Raw genomic sequence first — 16,110 nt, 5'->3', positions numbered from 1 at the left:
TCTGTTTCCATCATTTTTGCCTCCCTCAGATTGCTACCTCCCTACAATCCTACTCCAAAGCATTAACAGATGCCCTGTGTGGATATTGGTACTGTCCTTGCTGGTCTTGCAGGTACACTTCCTGTCCCAGTGATTACAGCATTCTTGGTGCATTCAAGGGCCATCCTTCACTGGGGACATCTGCAGATGGCCGAGCAGGACTTCCTCAAGCAGCTGTGGGCTTTGAGCATATACTTTGAGCGTTCATTATCATTTTGACATAAATTAGTGCAGTCTGGACTGGCTGGCTGAGCTGCAAAAGCAAGTGCCGTAGTGGGGTGATGTAAGTGGAAGCACAATTTTGTCACTCCTGAGAGAATTGGACGTGTATCCTGTACAGTGGCAATGTCATTTCTGTGGGACAACACCCTCAACAACACTTGTAATCTTCTGGAACACAGATTGCTGGACTGCTTTGAGAAGCTGCTTCTATATGAGCCGCAATATCTACTGTGTTATGGACCAGACCAGATTCTCTGAAAAATATTTTAAGAAGTTAGCCTAGACCCTAACTTTTCTTAATTTAAAGGCACATGTGAAGTGGGCATTCCAGATATGATGCAACTGGTCAAACCACTCAGCTTTGAGCAAATCAAAATTTATTTAAACACACCAGTTCAAACACGAACAAAAAAAAGTGGAATTTAAAATAACTATTGGAAAACTTAAACAACCTGACACAGTAACTATTATTAATTAACTGTTCCAGTACATCTCATAAACTCACCCCTTGACAAAAAGGTAAATTCAAACACAGATTCTTGGAGGGAACAACATCCAAAGAGATTTCGGAGAAAGTTAGCTTTACTGAAGCTTGCAACACTTCTGGACTCCCGCATCTTGTGACTGCTACAGCTTAGAAAACACCTGAACTGGGAGAACTGGCGATTCCCCTTCCATTCTTAAACTAGACTCTTCAGCACCTCTGCCTTTATAACTTCTCTTCAAAATAAAGGGCAAAATAACTTTTTTAAAATTACAGCATCGTCGCAATATGTTTTTGTGCTTCCTGAAGCCGACGTGACTGAGTAGCTGACTGTACTTAATTGCCTGAAAGCAAACAAAAAAAAAGAGTTAGGGCATGGGAAGTGAGGATGAGGAGGAAAACAGTAGACCTCCAGCCATTCCATCTGCAGTTTACAAATCAGTATGGGTCAAAAGGGTGAACAGAGAAATATACATAAAGCAGTAGCTTACCATCATCGTCCATAGATTCAGAAACAGTTGCGTTTGTGGGGTATGTTATAATAATTCTGTGAATTGTTTCAAAGGTGCTGAGGGAAGAAGTGAGCCTCTCCTCAGCTAGTTTTGTTGGATTCTCATTTGTTGGTTATTACCTTTTCCTGAAAGAAAGAGGACAAAATATCAGTGTTTCAAGGGTTATGTACTTGCAATTGCTGACTAGCTGAGAGTCTGCAAAGGTGTGCAGAAATATGAGAGAGAGGCTGTCATAACTGAAAATGTGGAGTATAATGTTTTGAAAAAGTTAGTTTTGAGTACTGAGCGTGTGCTGCTGAGTGAGTGACATGGGTATGCTGCATTAAGTAGTGAAATTGGAGTGGTGATGACCTGGTAGATGTGAGATGTGATGTTCAGATGTAGTCACTTGCCTAAACCATTTGTGTGGTTATTCACTTACCTTCAATGTTTCCTGGCATGTCCTGGTCACATTAATTTCCCTTACTATCAGCTATCATTCTCTGCTCAGCTTCATTCGCATATGTTTCCTGTTGTCTGGCAGAAACATGGCCTCTTTCCTGGGTTCCATCATTGCCCCTAACATGGCATCACTTTCCTTAATGTAGTATGACATACTCCTTGTGCTTCAATGTGAGTACCTAACAGAGTCTAATAAATGAGCAGAGGCCACCAGCAGCATTACAGAGACCACTTCAGCCTTGCCACTCAGGGTCAAGCTGCACTCGTGAAATAAGCTGGGTGCAGGAATTGTTCAGAATCAAGAATAGAAAATTATGATGTCCAGCATTGAAAAATCAGAACAAACAAATTTCTGGTCCAGATTCGCTTCAAACGTTCATTCTACAGCACCACCAAGAGACCAGATCCTTCAGATGTTATTACACTCAAACTATTTGGCCTAGATTTTTCACTGGCCTGAAATCATTTCTGAAACATCAGATCTAAGGCTCTGAGGAATCCCTTTTGTAGCAAACTCCAAGCGAATTCCCCAAGACTATGAAGGTACGCTGGACATTTCCCCCAAAGCCTGGAACACTTCAAAAATTTCCATGTAAATCAGAGAATTTGGAGGGTTAAGCTTAAGTTAAGGATATAGTTATTCAGGAAAAGGTCAACTCAAATACCTAGTCTAACTCATGAGTAACTCTTAAACTGAAGAATTAATCTAACACTTGCATCATCAACCGTACCTCCCCCTGATCTCTTAAACCCACAAAGACAATAAGTCAACACCAACTACTCCCCCCTTAGGATCCCATACCCTTCCTTTCACCTCCTATAAGAATTCACACCACTCTCCTATGGGAAGCACAGGCACACAATGACCCCCACTCTGGAACCAGTAACAGCCCTGACAATACCTGTGACTCGATTCCATCCCCTGCACTTAGGACCCGACTATCACATTCACACCCAATATCTCCCATCCACTCCGAACTTCCCTAAATACTCCATCACTTATCTTGCCACCTGTCACCCTACCCTACCCTAATCCTGTAACCAGTTGACATCCTACTCACCTGACCCTATATCAATCCACTTGACACCATTCTCTCCTGACACCCTCACCTCACTCCTAGTTTACATAATTACCCTTGGACACCAATTGTCAAAGTGACTGTGTGTGATGCTCAAGCTTTAAATTACATGATATAGTAACTGAGTACTGTGGGAAAAGGCATGTGGTATGCCTTCCACAAACTGTTCCATGTATGAGGGAACTATCAGAATGGATGTATAGCTCCAGATTTCTGAAGGAGCCCTGATTTGAATCTCCTGTTAAAAATGCAGAGCTGTTTTTAATCTGTAAAATAGGGCCATGTGGCAATCTTATGAAATAAAGCAAAATATTACAGACACTAGAAATCTGACAGAACGCAGAAATGCTGGAGATACACAGCATTCTAGCAGCATCTATGGCGAGATAAACAGACTTGTTTTTTTTATCCTAAATATTTACACATGTAACTGTAGTACTAAATATGAAAGGAATGTTTTAAAAATTACGGCATTTGTCAGGAAGTGTAACTCCTTCCACAACCAAAACAGAAACGGCTGGGAAAATGCAGCGGGTCTGGCAGAACTCTGAAGGAAGTTCACTAGATCCAAAACATTAGGACTGCTTTCTTTCCACAAATGTTGCCAGACCTGCTGAGTTTTTCCAATAATTTATTTTTTTAATTTCTGATTTCTGGCACCAATGTTTTTTTGTCAAGCATTAGCTCCTTTTGTGTACTATTTAAAAGGTATGTGACAACCAATGAAACTATCTTCTAAACCCGCAAGCTATGTTTTTAAAGAAGGTAGTCTGATTGTAAATCGTATTCATCAGAAAAACATCTAGATTGCCACATAACTGCTGTAAAAACTATCTCCAATCAGAGAGAATCTAATCATTATCATTCAATGGCATTATCATCACTGAATTCCCCCATTATGAACATCCCTGGGTTACTGTTAACTAGAAACTGAACTGGACTAGCCAGATAAGCAATATATCTACAAGAGCAGAGCAGAGACTTAAAATCCTACAGTGAGTAACTCAACTCCTGACTCCCCAAAGCCTGTTCACAATCTTCAAGGCACACATCAGAAGAGTGCTGGAATACTCCAGACTTGCCTGCTTGGGTATGCCTTCCACAAACTGTTCCATGTATGAGGGAACTATCAGAATGGACTCCAACAACACTCAAAGTTTGACAATATTGAGGACAAGCAGTCCATTTATTTGGCTATATCACAAAGAGACACTCTTATCACCAACTCTCAGTTTTAGCATTGCAAATCATCTGCAAAATGCACTGCAGAGATTCACCAAGGTCCTTTTGATAGGACTATTTAAACCAATGACCACTACCATCAAGAAGGACAAGAGTAACTGGGGATCACCATTACCTGCAAGTTTCCCTTGAAGCCACTCACCATCTTGACTTGGAAATATATTGCCGCTGCTTCAGAATTGGTACCTCAAAATCCTGGAAATCCCTAATGATAATGTTGGTCTACCTAAACCAAATGGACTGCAGTGGTTCAAGAATGCAGTTCACCCCCACCTTCTCCAAGGGCAATAATGATAATAAATGCTGGCCCAGCTGTGATGACCGTGTCCCCTGAATGAATAAAACAAAAGAATCCTGGTCTAATGAGTGTTTGCTTATACAGAGATATACAGCACCACATTACAGGCACAAATATCCCAATGCAAGGCAGAAATCATAACAAAGAAGTCTCCACCTCCTGATACTGCCTGTTCTTCCAGCTTCCTGCTTGTCTACTTTGGATTCCAGCATCTGCGGTTTTTTGTCTCTAACCAAGAAATCATAACAAGGCAAATTCAGTGAATTTAGCCCACTTGGTGAAATAAAAGATATTGTTGTATCACCTCTTGTTCAAATCACTAAAACTTTCAAAACACAGTTAATTTGCAGAAGCAGGTTTTTACTTCATGCATTAAAACTAATTACAGGGTTATTTGTTATCACAGAATTATTGCAGTACAGTAGGCAGTCAAATTTAATCCACTGAGTTTCTGTTTGATTTGTTTAACAGGTGACAAACTAAAGGTTGGACATGAGATTCTGTACTCTGATGTTGAAGACTCAGACGGTCAGGATGATGAAGATTATGAAATTGATGATGATGAGGAGGACAGTCAAGGGGAAACAGGATTATCTGCTACTCCTTCAGTAACAGCTAGTCCTCAGCACGACATACAGGGAAATGACCAGCTTGGTACACTGACTGCTGTCTCGATCTCTGTGGCTGCTGGTGTAGCGAGGACAGCAAATTACTCGACTGAGCTGAGCAACAGTCTTGAGGTACTGTCTGCTGTCTGGCTTACACAGAATGCTACTGTTGAAACTGATAAAGTTCAACATAAATTCTTACCAGTCCATCTCCGTGCAACTGAAGAGGACAAAGTCATGTCCACAGCAACTAGAGATACATCACCTAAGGCTGATCAAAAATCTTCTGGTTACCAGATGACACCTGATAATCAGCATGTGCAAGAAAAGCTTGGAAAGAAAATCATGGACAATTTAAAGGTATGTGAATTTTATTCTATAGCATGTCTCGTATTTTAATTAATAGCCTGAATGACAAAATAAGGGACTTGAATATTAGTTTTTATAACTAGGATAATAATGTTCATATGCATATTCCTAAGTTCTTGTAGTTAATCAAATTTATCAGTTGATTCCTAAGATAACTGGACTGATGTATGAGGAGAGATGGATTTGGTTAGGATTGTGTTCACTAAATGAGGGGGTATCTCATTGAAACCTATAAAATTCTCTTACAGGGGTAGACAGTTTAGATGCCAGAAAGATGTTTTCAACAGTGGGCAAATCCAGAACTAGGAGTAATGGTTTAAGGTCAAGGCATAAACCTTCTAGGACTGAGATGACGGGCATCTTTTTTCACTTAGTGAGTAGTGAGCCTGTGGAATTCACTGTCACAGAAAGTAGTTGAGATCAAAACATTGTATTTACAAGAAGGAGGTAGATAGACCTCTTGAGGCTAAAGGGGTCAAGGAATTTGGGGGAAGGGTGAGATTAAGATATTGAGCTTGATGATCAGCCATGATCAAATTGAATGGCAGAGCAAGCTTGAGGGGTTGAATGGCTAAATCTTTCCATCTTCAATGCGTCTAAATACTTTCATTAATATTGAAATAGAATGAGATCATTGAAGCTCTAATTTAACTATATCAACTTAATGATGACCTTTAAATGAACAGCTTTCTATTTTTAAAATACTAACATAATTAAGCATTATGTTTTGAAGTTAAACTTTGAGTCAATGCCTTCAGTGATTTACTGTCCCGCAGCAAATACGTAATGAAAAAATTGTGTCACATTGTTCAAAGCTTGCCACTGATGCATAAAATTGGTCCCATAATGCTCCCATACAAATCTGACGAATTGCGCTTGTATTCCAATGGTAATGGTCACCAGCTGTTTGGAAGCACTGCGTTATGACACTGCTTTTAATGTAGCTTATAGTCAATTTCGTTTCTTGGGAAATTTAAATTTACATGATGAATAATTAGCTGACAGAAAACCATATCTTTCAACAGTATACAGTGAACAAAGGGATTTTAGTAGCAAAAACCGACGTTGTTAGAAATGCTCAGCAGGACTGGCAGTATCTGTGGAGAGAAATCAGAGTTAATGTTTCGAGTCCAGTGACCCTTCCTCAAAACTGAAGGGATTTTAAGTTTTTTATTTGACATTAGTAATCAGCAGTAAAGAGATGTGTTAACCATATTTATGCTCCTATAGATCGTTCTATGAATTATATAGCCATATACAGTATGTAATATCACAGCAGGTCAGGCAGCATCCAAAGAGCAGGAGAATCGCGTTTCGGGCATGAGCCCTTCTTCAGGAATGAGGAAAGTGTGTCCAGCAGGCTAAGATAAAAGGTAGGGAGGAGGGACTTGGGGGAGGGGCTGGGAAATGCAATAGGAAATCCAACGCCCCTCCCCTAAGTCCTTCCTCCCTACCTTTTATCTTAGCCTGCTGGACACGCTTTCCTCTTTCCTGAAGAAGGGCTCATGCCCGAAACGTCGATTCTCCTGCTCTTTGGATGCTGCCTGACCTGCTGCGTTTTTCCAGCAACGCATTTTCAGCTCCGATCTCCAGCATCTGCAGTCCTCACTTTCTCCATGTAATATCACAGTGCTTGTGTTTGGTTGGATAGACTAGGCAGTTTCTCTTTCTATTATTCCTTGGTAGTTGCTAATTGAGCATTTCTCTAATAACTACCAAGACATTTAATTCTCATAGTATTCAAGTGAACTGAATCTGCATTCCTAAATTAATTGAGATAGTGCCTTCAAGGAAATACTTAATGCAGCCTAATTTTAAAAATCATTTTGATGCAAAACACTATACAATACCTTAAACATTGAGAATCTATGTTGAAACTGAAAACACAGCCAGTTGTTCTCATTGCTCTTCCATAATTGCTATGACAAATGATTCTGAGGGATTCAGAGGTTTTACTTTTGTTAATCTACGTGCTAGGTCCTGATAAAATGGTGCAAGCAGGGTACACAAACATATTGCACAAGTGAAAACATTTGTTGCAATATGAAGATAATGCCATGATCAGTTATAGTAAGCTGCTGTAATTCATATATCAGAAACATGCAGTCGCTTCTCAAACTGGTCAGTGAGCTTTGGTGCCCTCACACGATAATGATTGATTCAATAGTTTTTTTTCTGCATTTGATAAATATGTGAACATTTACCTCTTATTTCCTTCATCTATAATGTGGTAATTTAGAATTTATTTTAAGATCCATTCTTGCTGATAAATGTAGTCTCTAACCTGAAAATATTGAACCCATATGTGACTATATTTGACCATTAATAATGTTGGGTCTCATTAACAACTCTCTGCACCTGTGCACTGGAAATTAGGATTTCCTCTGCCCCCTAGGGCCACTCACATGCACATTACTTTATAGATCAGAGACCCAAACACAAAGGAAAGGTAGGTTAGAAAGAGATCAGGTATGGCAGTGACTCGGATTCTTTATTTTTCAAACAGCTACATACACCCACTCCTCCTGGCATCATGGTAAAATTTAAGCTTTGGGCTTTTCCTTGGCTGGATCATGAGCTGGAAGTGTACGAAACTTACGATGCATGCTCTTTCATAGAATGGCAGTACTCATTTTTTTCATCATTCTCTGTAAACAGAGACAAAACAAATCATTTATTTCCACCAACTCCCATTCACCTGTCAGCCTTGTGCTGACATACATCAGCTCCTGGTTAGGCTGCACACTACCCACCTTCTCCTCTTCTGTAATCTTCTCCAGCTACACAGTGCACTTTGAATTCTGGTTTCTTGAGCTTTTGGTCTGTCCAGTGTGCTCAGCCATATTTTAATGTCATGTGGAAATGGTGTGGCACAGTTCTCTACCATCAACGTTTCCACAAAGGATTCTGTAGACAGCATTTTTGATTGAAGAGACTTGTAAATGTCTCAAACATGTTACTTGTACTGTCTTTGATTGAAAGTGTGTTTTAGTAAGAATTCCAGTTGCTAGGACATTGCTTCAGTTCCAGTACTGGCACCAAAAACAGAAATTGCTGGTGAAGCTCAGCAGGTCTAACAACATCTGTGCAAAGAGAGAAGAGTTAATATTTCAAGTCTGGTGACTTTTTATCAGAACTGTTAACAGCTGGGAGAAAGTAGTTATTATGCTGAAGCCAAAGCAGGGATTGGGGAAGTGAGTGGATAGGTGGAGATGGAGCCCACAGAGATAGAGAGAAATAGATAGATATGAAATGGGGTAGGTAAATAAGAGATTATGGAAAGCTCATCAGGACAGAAGAAAACGGAATAAGTGAAAATAAGAGCTAAGAAAAGGAGGTAATATGTTTGAAACTAGAAAAACTGATGTAGCTAGAATGTGCTGCACCTGAACCAGACTGAGACTGAGACCAAGGTCCTGGCAGAAAAGACAAATATGACTGCAGAAAGACTTTAAACTAGGAAAGTAGATTGCGGGTTTGAGGTAATACAAAGACATCTAGTTAAGGATAAAAGAAAGAAGTAGTGAGACCAAGGTCAGACTGAAACATAATAGTAATTATTCCAGGACTAAACAAGTAGAAAGTAACAATGAAAGATCTAATTAAAAATGAGAGCAGACAAGGTCCCAGGGCCGATGGCCTACATGTGGGAATTAAATAAAGTGGCACTAAAGGTAGTAGATCTATTGGTTACAATATTCAAAAATTTCCTAAATGTGGAAAATTCTAATATAATATTCCCAATTCAAAAAGCGGGGAGGCACTAAGTAGGAAACTGCAGACCAGTTGGTTTAACATGTGTGGTTGGAAAATTAGCGCTGAAAAACATGTTGCTGGAAAAGCCCTTCTTCAGGAAGGGCTTATGCCCGAAACGTCGATTCTCCTGTTCCTTGGATGCTGCCTACCTGCTCCACTTTTCCAGCAACACATTTTTCAGCTCTGATCTCCAGCATCTGCAGTCCTCACTTTCTCCTGGTTGGAAAATTAGAATAGAATCATAGAATCCCTACATTGTGGAGACAGGCCCTTCAGACCAACAGGTCCTCCCTCCTGAGAGAAACCCAGCCAGACCCATTCCCCTACCCTTATATTTATATTTACCCTTGACCAATGCACGTAATTATCACATCCCTGAACACTACGGACAATTTAGCATGCCCAATTCACCTAACCTGCACATTTTCGGACTGTGGGAGGAAACCTGAGCACCCGGAGGAAACCCACACAGACACAGGGAGAATGTGCAAACTCCACACAGACAGTCACCCGAGGTTGGAATCAAACCTGGGTCCTTGGCACTGTGAAGCAGCAGTGCTAACCACTGAGCCACCGTGCCACCCCACAATTCCTTTATTCAGGAAGTAATAACAGAAAGTCAAAATACAATCGATCAATACAAGCATTGTTTTATGAAGGGTAAATCATGTGTGACTAATTTGCTAGAGTTCTTTGAAGGTGTAACAACCAATACGGATATTGGGAACTTGTGGTAATAGTTTATCTGGACTTCCAGAAGGCATTTGATGAGATACCACACAAAAGGTTACTATGCATGGTAAGATCATGTGAGATTAGAGGTAATTTATTAATTTGAATAGAGAATTGGCTGAAGAACAGAAAGCAGTGAGTCAGGATGAATGGGTCTTTTTCAGGTTGGCAAGATATAACTAGTCAGGTGATAGGAAGTTTCAGTCCTTGGGCTGCAACTATTTACAATCTACATTTATAACTCAAATGTGGAAATACAGAGTAGTACAACCAAATTTGCAAATGGTATTAAAATAGGTGGGGAAGTAAGTGGCAAAGAAGTAAGAAAATTACAAATGGATATGTTCAGTGAATGGGCCCAAATTTGACCGATGAAGTTTAATGTGAATAAGTATGAAGTTATGCACTTTGGTTGGAGGAATAGGAAAGCAACTTATTATCTAAATGGAGAGAAACTTCAGAATGCTTTGTTACAGATAAAGCTGAGTATTCTGGTGCATGAATTACAGAAAACTAATGTATAGTTACAGCAGATAATAAGGAAGGCAAAAGGTATTTAGGCTTTTATTGCTGAAGGAATGGATTTTAAAAGTAGGAAATGTTGCTCATCTGGACAAAGCACGAGTGAGACTGCACCTGAAGTATTGCGTAGAGTTCTTGTCCTCTTTCTTGTGAAGGGATGTAATTGTGTTAGAGACAGCTCAGAGGATGTTCACTAAATTGATTCCAGAGGTGAGAGGTGTGTATGATATAGAAAAATTGAGCAGCTTAAGTCTACAATCTCTGAAGTTCGAAGAAACGAGATGTATAAGATGATAAAAGTGATCGACAAAGTCAGAGAGGGAAATGATGCTCCCTCACCTGGGGTAATCTGGAATGAGAGGTCATAATTTTTGGATAATGGGTAGCAAATTTAAACCAGAGCTGAAGAAAAATTACTCCTCTCAAAGTGTTATGGATCTGTGGAATTCACTCCCAAGATGGTGGTGGATGCTGGGACATTGAGTGAATTTAAGGAGGAGATAGACAGATTTTTAATTAGTAATGGGTTAAAAGGTTTTGGAGAGTGGGCAGGAAAGTGAAGTTGAAGCCAAGATAAGATCAGTCACGATCAGATCAAATCGGCAGAGCAAACTTGGGGCTGAATTATCTACTCCTGTTCCAAGTTCTTACATTCTTGGAGTTGATTAATAATAAGGCCATTAAATTATACGAGCAACAGATTAATACAGTTGACTGCAGATAGGGCAGTGTTGGCAGCTAAATATTTTACCCAATGATATTCTAATAAAGGATGTGGAAAGAATAAGAAGCAGTGTTGGGCAGTGTTGTTTTAATCAGAAAAGTTAGTGTCAGTAGCAAGCAAGGATGTCAATGAGTTATACAGCATGTAATTCATAAATGAAATAGCATTGTCAGGAAATGACTTAAATCTTCAACCATCAAATAGTTGGGGGGGGTGGGGGGGGGAATGATTTTCAAAAATAAGTTTAAGAAGTCCAGACTCATTGTAATGGAGAATTTCAATTGTTGGGGGGAAAGTATGCAGGTGGAGAAGGAGATAAAGCTTTTAATTGTATGTTCTAATGGCCTTCTTGTCCCAATATGTTTGATCCACTTATAGTCTCAGAAGCCTTGAAACCGTTGCACAATTTAATAAGATACGGAGATTGCCTCACCTCCACTTTCCTATACACACCTTTTAATGCTGGAATCTTGTGGAGATCGATAAATTACCTAACACAGCCTTGAATACATTCTATGATGTAGCTCGGCTATTCTTTACTCAGGGAATTCCCAAATATGAATGCCCTTCAAGAGAAGGAATTCCTTATTATCTCTCACATAGTTCAAAGACAGAAATATAATGGAATAAAATGTGGTTGAGGATGGAGATATGGAAGCAAATAATCCATAAAGCTGTAAATCAACAGTGGCTGACAATCCAAGAAAAAGTCAGTAGAGTTCAGGAGGACAACTCCCTCCTCTGCCAAAACCCCTTCCCACTCCTCCTCATTCACTCAGTTAACAGTATTTCATGCAAGCTGCTTCTGGAAAATAGAGGTGAAATGCATCAGAGATCTGACTCAGTGCTATTTCACTCAATTTTTCTAGCCAGCACTTGTCCCAGAACCTTCCCTCCTCCAAACCAACTTCAATGAAACTGCTTCCCCATTCTCATATGACATCAGTGTTCACACAATTTTCACTTCAGATTATTTGACATAATTTTGCACCATGACTCTGACTTGTTCTGTTTCTTCCTTCCCTCTCCATTCTATAGAACAGGGGTCTTTATGAAGACCTATTCCATCATGACAAAAGGTCAGATAAATTTTGTCTGTTTACTACTCATTTTCTGATGTCCATTCTTAAAAACCTTTTCAAACCACTGATTCTAAATAGATCAGAATTCAGGTGACTGTAAAGTAGGAATTCAAGATTTGTTAATTATGCACACATTATTTTAGTTACTTGCAAGTGTAATTGAGGTTTCAAACAAGTTCATATAAAGAGGCATTGAGGGATCTTCTGGCACAGTGTCCCTTCTGACCCAGAAGATCTGGATTTAAGTTCCACTGTGCCTGGTGGTGTATTATAATTCGAACAAACAAGCTGATTAAAAATAATTATAAAGAAGTGCTTCTGAAAATTGGTGTGGTTGGATTCAGAATTTATATATTTGCATCTGTTTATATATAAGACAGAATGAAGATTGACTCTCATAGTTTTTTTCTTCAAGCTTTTTGGATGTAATGAAATAAATATGATTGAATCAGGGATCGCTCTTTGGGTTCTATTATTCTTTTCACTAATGTTTATAAAACTTTTAATTGAGTGTTTTGTGTCTTCATTTGTGTTTACCAGCAGATGCCTTCACCCATCAGCCTACCTCCTCACATGCAAAAAGCAGGACCACTTTTATCTACTTCTGCAGTATCTAGCCCATGTAAGTTGGACAGTCAACATCAAAGGCAGCAGGTAGAGAATCAAGGACTGTTGGCTGAACAGCCTCCTTTGCACCTCTTCAGCCACTTGCCTCTTCATTCTCAACAGCAGGTCAAGACAACACGCAGCACGTTTCCTGTGGGTGGTATCCAGTTAGGTTTAACTGCATATTCCACTTTTCTACCAATCCAGACAAGACCAATGCAACTTACCGCTGTTAATGTTTTTCATCAGTCAACAAGCCCTGTTTGTAAAGATACAATGGAAGCCACTGGCAATGCAAAGCCTTTGGATGTTCCAGAAACAAATAAACTTTTGCCTTTGGAACAATTAAACATTTCTGACTTGCAAAGTACTAGCAGTTCAGATATTCAAACCATTAACACCTTGGGCCTAGAGACATCAAACCTTTTAGGTTTGGCAAGTTCAAGTATAGGCCCAAAAATGTGCCCTTCCAGTCTTTCAGTTAATGTTGTTGATCTCCAAGTGTTGACAACAAACCCACAGACTCAAAGTTCACCATGCTTACAAACTCCTGTTTCAAAAGTGCAAATCGTGAAACTGTCTACTCTTGTTCCATCCATCACCACGGGAACAGAAGATCAAAAAAGTAATGAGACATACTGTACAACCCAACATTGTGCCAAGAGGACTGAATGGACCCCAGCTAACTTGCCTGTTGCAGTAAATGATAATAAGGTGACCTGTACATTATTCTCTCAGATTTCTCCTCAAATTGAGGCAAATTGTGCCCTGAAGGACTTGTCAGATACTACAGACTGGAAATATGGACAACCAAATAAAACTGACAAAGCAGAAGGCTGTTCCAGTAAAACCAGCTTTCAAGAGGCACGCAATAACAAAACAGCTGCTGAGAGGCTGGGGGTGCTGACAGACTCTGAAATGGGGCACTTAAAGGTGAATGCTGAAGCAGTGAGTAAATCTCCTAATCAAACTCTTCCTCCAGAAAATAACAGGGAAAAGCCTGTGGCAACTGTGCAACATACTGTGCATTACAGTGACGTCAGCAGTGATGATGAAGACAGACTAGTGATAGCAACATAATTTTTGCAGGACTGTTTTTGAGTAGCTGTCACTTGTCCTTTTAAAAGGAAGTCATACTTCATGATTTCTTACTAAACAAGCTCTTTTCCATAAAAGCACATTTTTGATGTAGATATTATGTTTTGTGAAATTGTAAACTAAGATCAATTTAGAAGAAATATGTTTCCTTGTTCTTTGTCCACTTCAGCCATTTTTGTACATGTTGTAAAAACAATTGTGCCTTTCAGATTTCTTGTTTAGGAATTGTACAGATGATAAATATAGAAAAATGTAGTTGCTTGTGCTTACTAATTTTTTTAAAATTACAATGTGTAGTGTCATAGTAAGGAAAATAACTACATGTTGCACTGATATTGTAAATTTCTATGGCTATGGGGCAGTCTTTTTGTGTACAGGCATAAATTGTATACCAGTTCATATTTATTGTATCCATTTTTTTTGATCCATGATCAGTTCCTTCTTGCTGGGAGTAGGTTTACATTAAGGCAAACTATCTCTCCAGAATAAACAAAAATCACATAAACTACTTGTTCACTGAATTTGCATATTCTTACTTGATATTCCAGGAAATCCAGTGTTATATTAAAATGCAGTAAAAGAAGGGGAAAAGAAGCCTGTCACCTGGGGTAGAATGGCTCACTCTTCAATAAGCTTCCAGCTGTGCAGTTTGCAGCATTTCCTGCAGAGCCAGTTCAGGCATTTGCCCTGCGTCCCTTAAAACAAACAGGCAGTTTGTGGATTTTTTAAAGTGTTCATTTAGTTAGACAACCTCCCCCCCCCCCAACACTCCAAAATGCTACGGCATCCATTTGAACTAATACATTCAGAGAAAGTACAGTGAGAAACGTGGTGTGTGCTCACCAACCATAAGTCATGCCAAAGCGGTTTGCAAGATTTTCTCAAAAGTGATTAATTTTCTGTAAGTTGCAAAGTTAGTTTCTTGTGAATCTGTTACCAGGGGGTTGAGTCACTGTTTTTGTCGACCTGTAAAGGAGCAGGCTTGAAGATCCTGGATGGCAAGACTGATCTATGACGAGAGGCTGGATTTGTTAGGATTATATTCACTGACATTTAGAAGACTGAAAGAGGATCTCATAGAGAGCTCTAAGCTGCCAACAGAAATAGTCAGGGTAAGCACAGGGAATCCAGAAGCAAAGGCTACAGTCTAAGGATAAGGGTAGCTATTTAGAACTGAAATGAGGAGAAACTTCTCAGAGAGAGTGGTGAGCTGTAGAATTCCCTGCCAAAGAAAGTAGTTGAAGCCAAATCATTGAATGTTTTCAAGAAGGAATTATATATAGTTCTTAGGGTTAAAAGAATCAAAGGATATAGGGAGAAAGCGGGAACACGGTACAAGTTGGATGATCAGCCATGATCTTGTGAATGGTGAAGCAGGCTGAAAGGGCTGAATGGCCTGCTCCTGTTCCTATTTTTCATGTTTCTGTCTAATGATGTCATTGCCTACAGATACTTTCAGATGCAGATATGATGCTGTAGATGCAGACCTTGTTAAAGTTGCCTTGGGAAGATGCTTGCCATCATATGGTCAGTACAGTTCCCTTTCTTCATTACTAAATATGGTTTCTTGAGATGGAAGATACACCTTTCACTTCCACTGTTCTTTGTGATTAAGAAATCAATTACCTTTTTGGTTAATAGAACTAATTTGACTTCATCAATAATTTGGACAGAGAGACCAGGGAGGGATGGGGGAGTGCTCAAGGGGTAAACTTTAAGGAATATAATTTAATATAATTTAATTTGAGGGCTAATTTCAAACTAAAGTCTAGACTTTTTTAGTGCAGTTTAATTGCAGCTTTAAAGCAGAAATATATTAGTAGCTGAAGCTAGTTAATGAGACAACCAATTAATACGGTTTCAGATTCCGTTGAATTCGGGGCCATAGAGAAAGACCTTGTTTAGTATTGCTTTGCCTCCACTGGAGTTCTGCTTTGTTGCACTGGAGTGTAACTGGAATTAGGTGAAACAGGGAGAAACTAATCGGTCCCTCCTTTTTCTCACATTGGTGAGCAATTCTCTCTTCTCTATATTTTTAAAGTAAGGTCTTAGGGATTTGAATCATAAGGGAAAAGAGGAGCCAGTGGGGGAGGAGCTGAGACTGAGCAGGACAGAAAAACCAAGGCCTATACATTCGCCTGGGAACCTAGAAGCTAGTAGAGGGGGAGAATGGGAATTAGAAGCAGTGGGGGACAAAGGACATCCTTTGTAGGGTTTTATGGGCGGCACGGTGGCACAGTGGTTAGCACTGCTGCCTCACAGCGCCTGTAGACCCGGGTTCAATTCCCGACTCAGG

The 16,110-nt window shown here is 39.7% G+C and overlaps 1 protein-coding gene across 1 annotated transcript in view; it reads left to right on the top strand.

The window, feature by feature from the left end:
• The window catches only part of hivep1 (HIVEP zinc finger 1), a 180,141-nt gene extending 166,252 nt beyond the window's left edge, over positions 1–13,889 (top strand). Inside the window, exons 8-9 of the mRNA XM_060849889.1 lie at positions 4,789–5,285; positions 12,651–13,889. Coding sequence (XP_060705872.1) covers positions 4,789–5,285; positions 12,651–13,796 — 1,643 coding nt within the window. The 3' untranslated portion in view covers positions 13,797–13,889. The remainder of the gene's footprint in view (positions 1–4,788; positions 5,286–12,650) is intronic.
• Positions 13,890–16,110: the final 2,221 nt, after the last annotated feature.

The sequence above is a fragment of the Hemiscyllium ocellatum genome, chromosome 34 (assembly GCF_020745735.1).
Source record: "Hemiscyllium ocellatum isolate sHemOce1 chromosome 34, sHemOce1.pat.X.cur, whole genome shotgun sequence".
In the NCBI taxonomy this organism is placed as follows: Eukaryota; Metazoa; Chordata; class Chondrichthyes; order Orectolobiformes; family Hemiscylliidae; genus Hemiscyllium; species Hemiscyllium ocellatum.
Note: the sequence above shows the minus strand (reverse complement) of the source record. Positions and strands in the feature narration are given on the sequence as shown.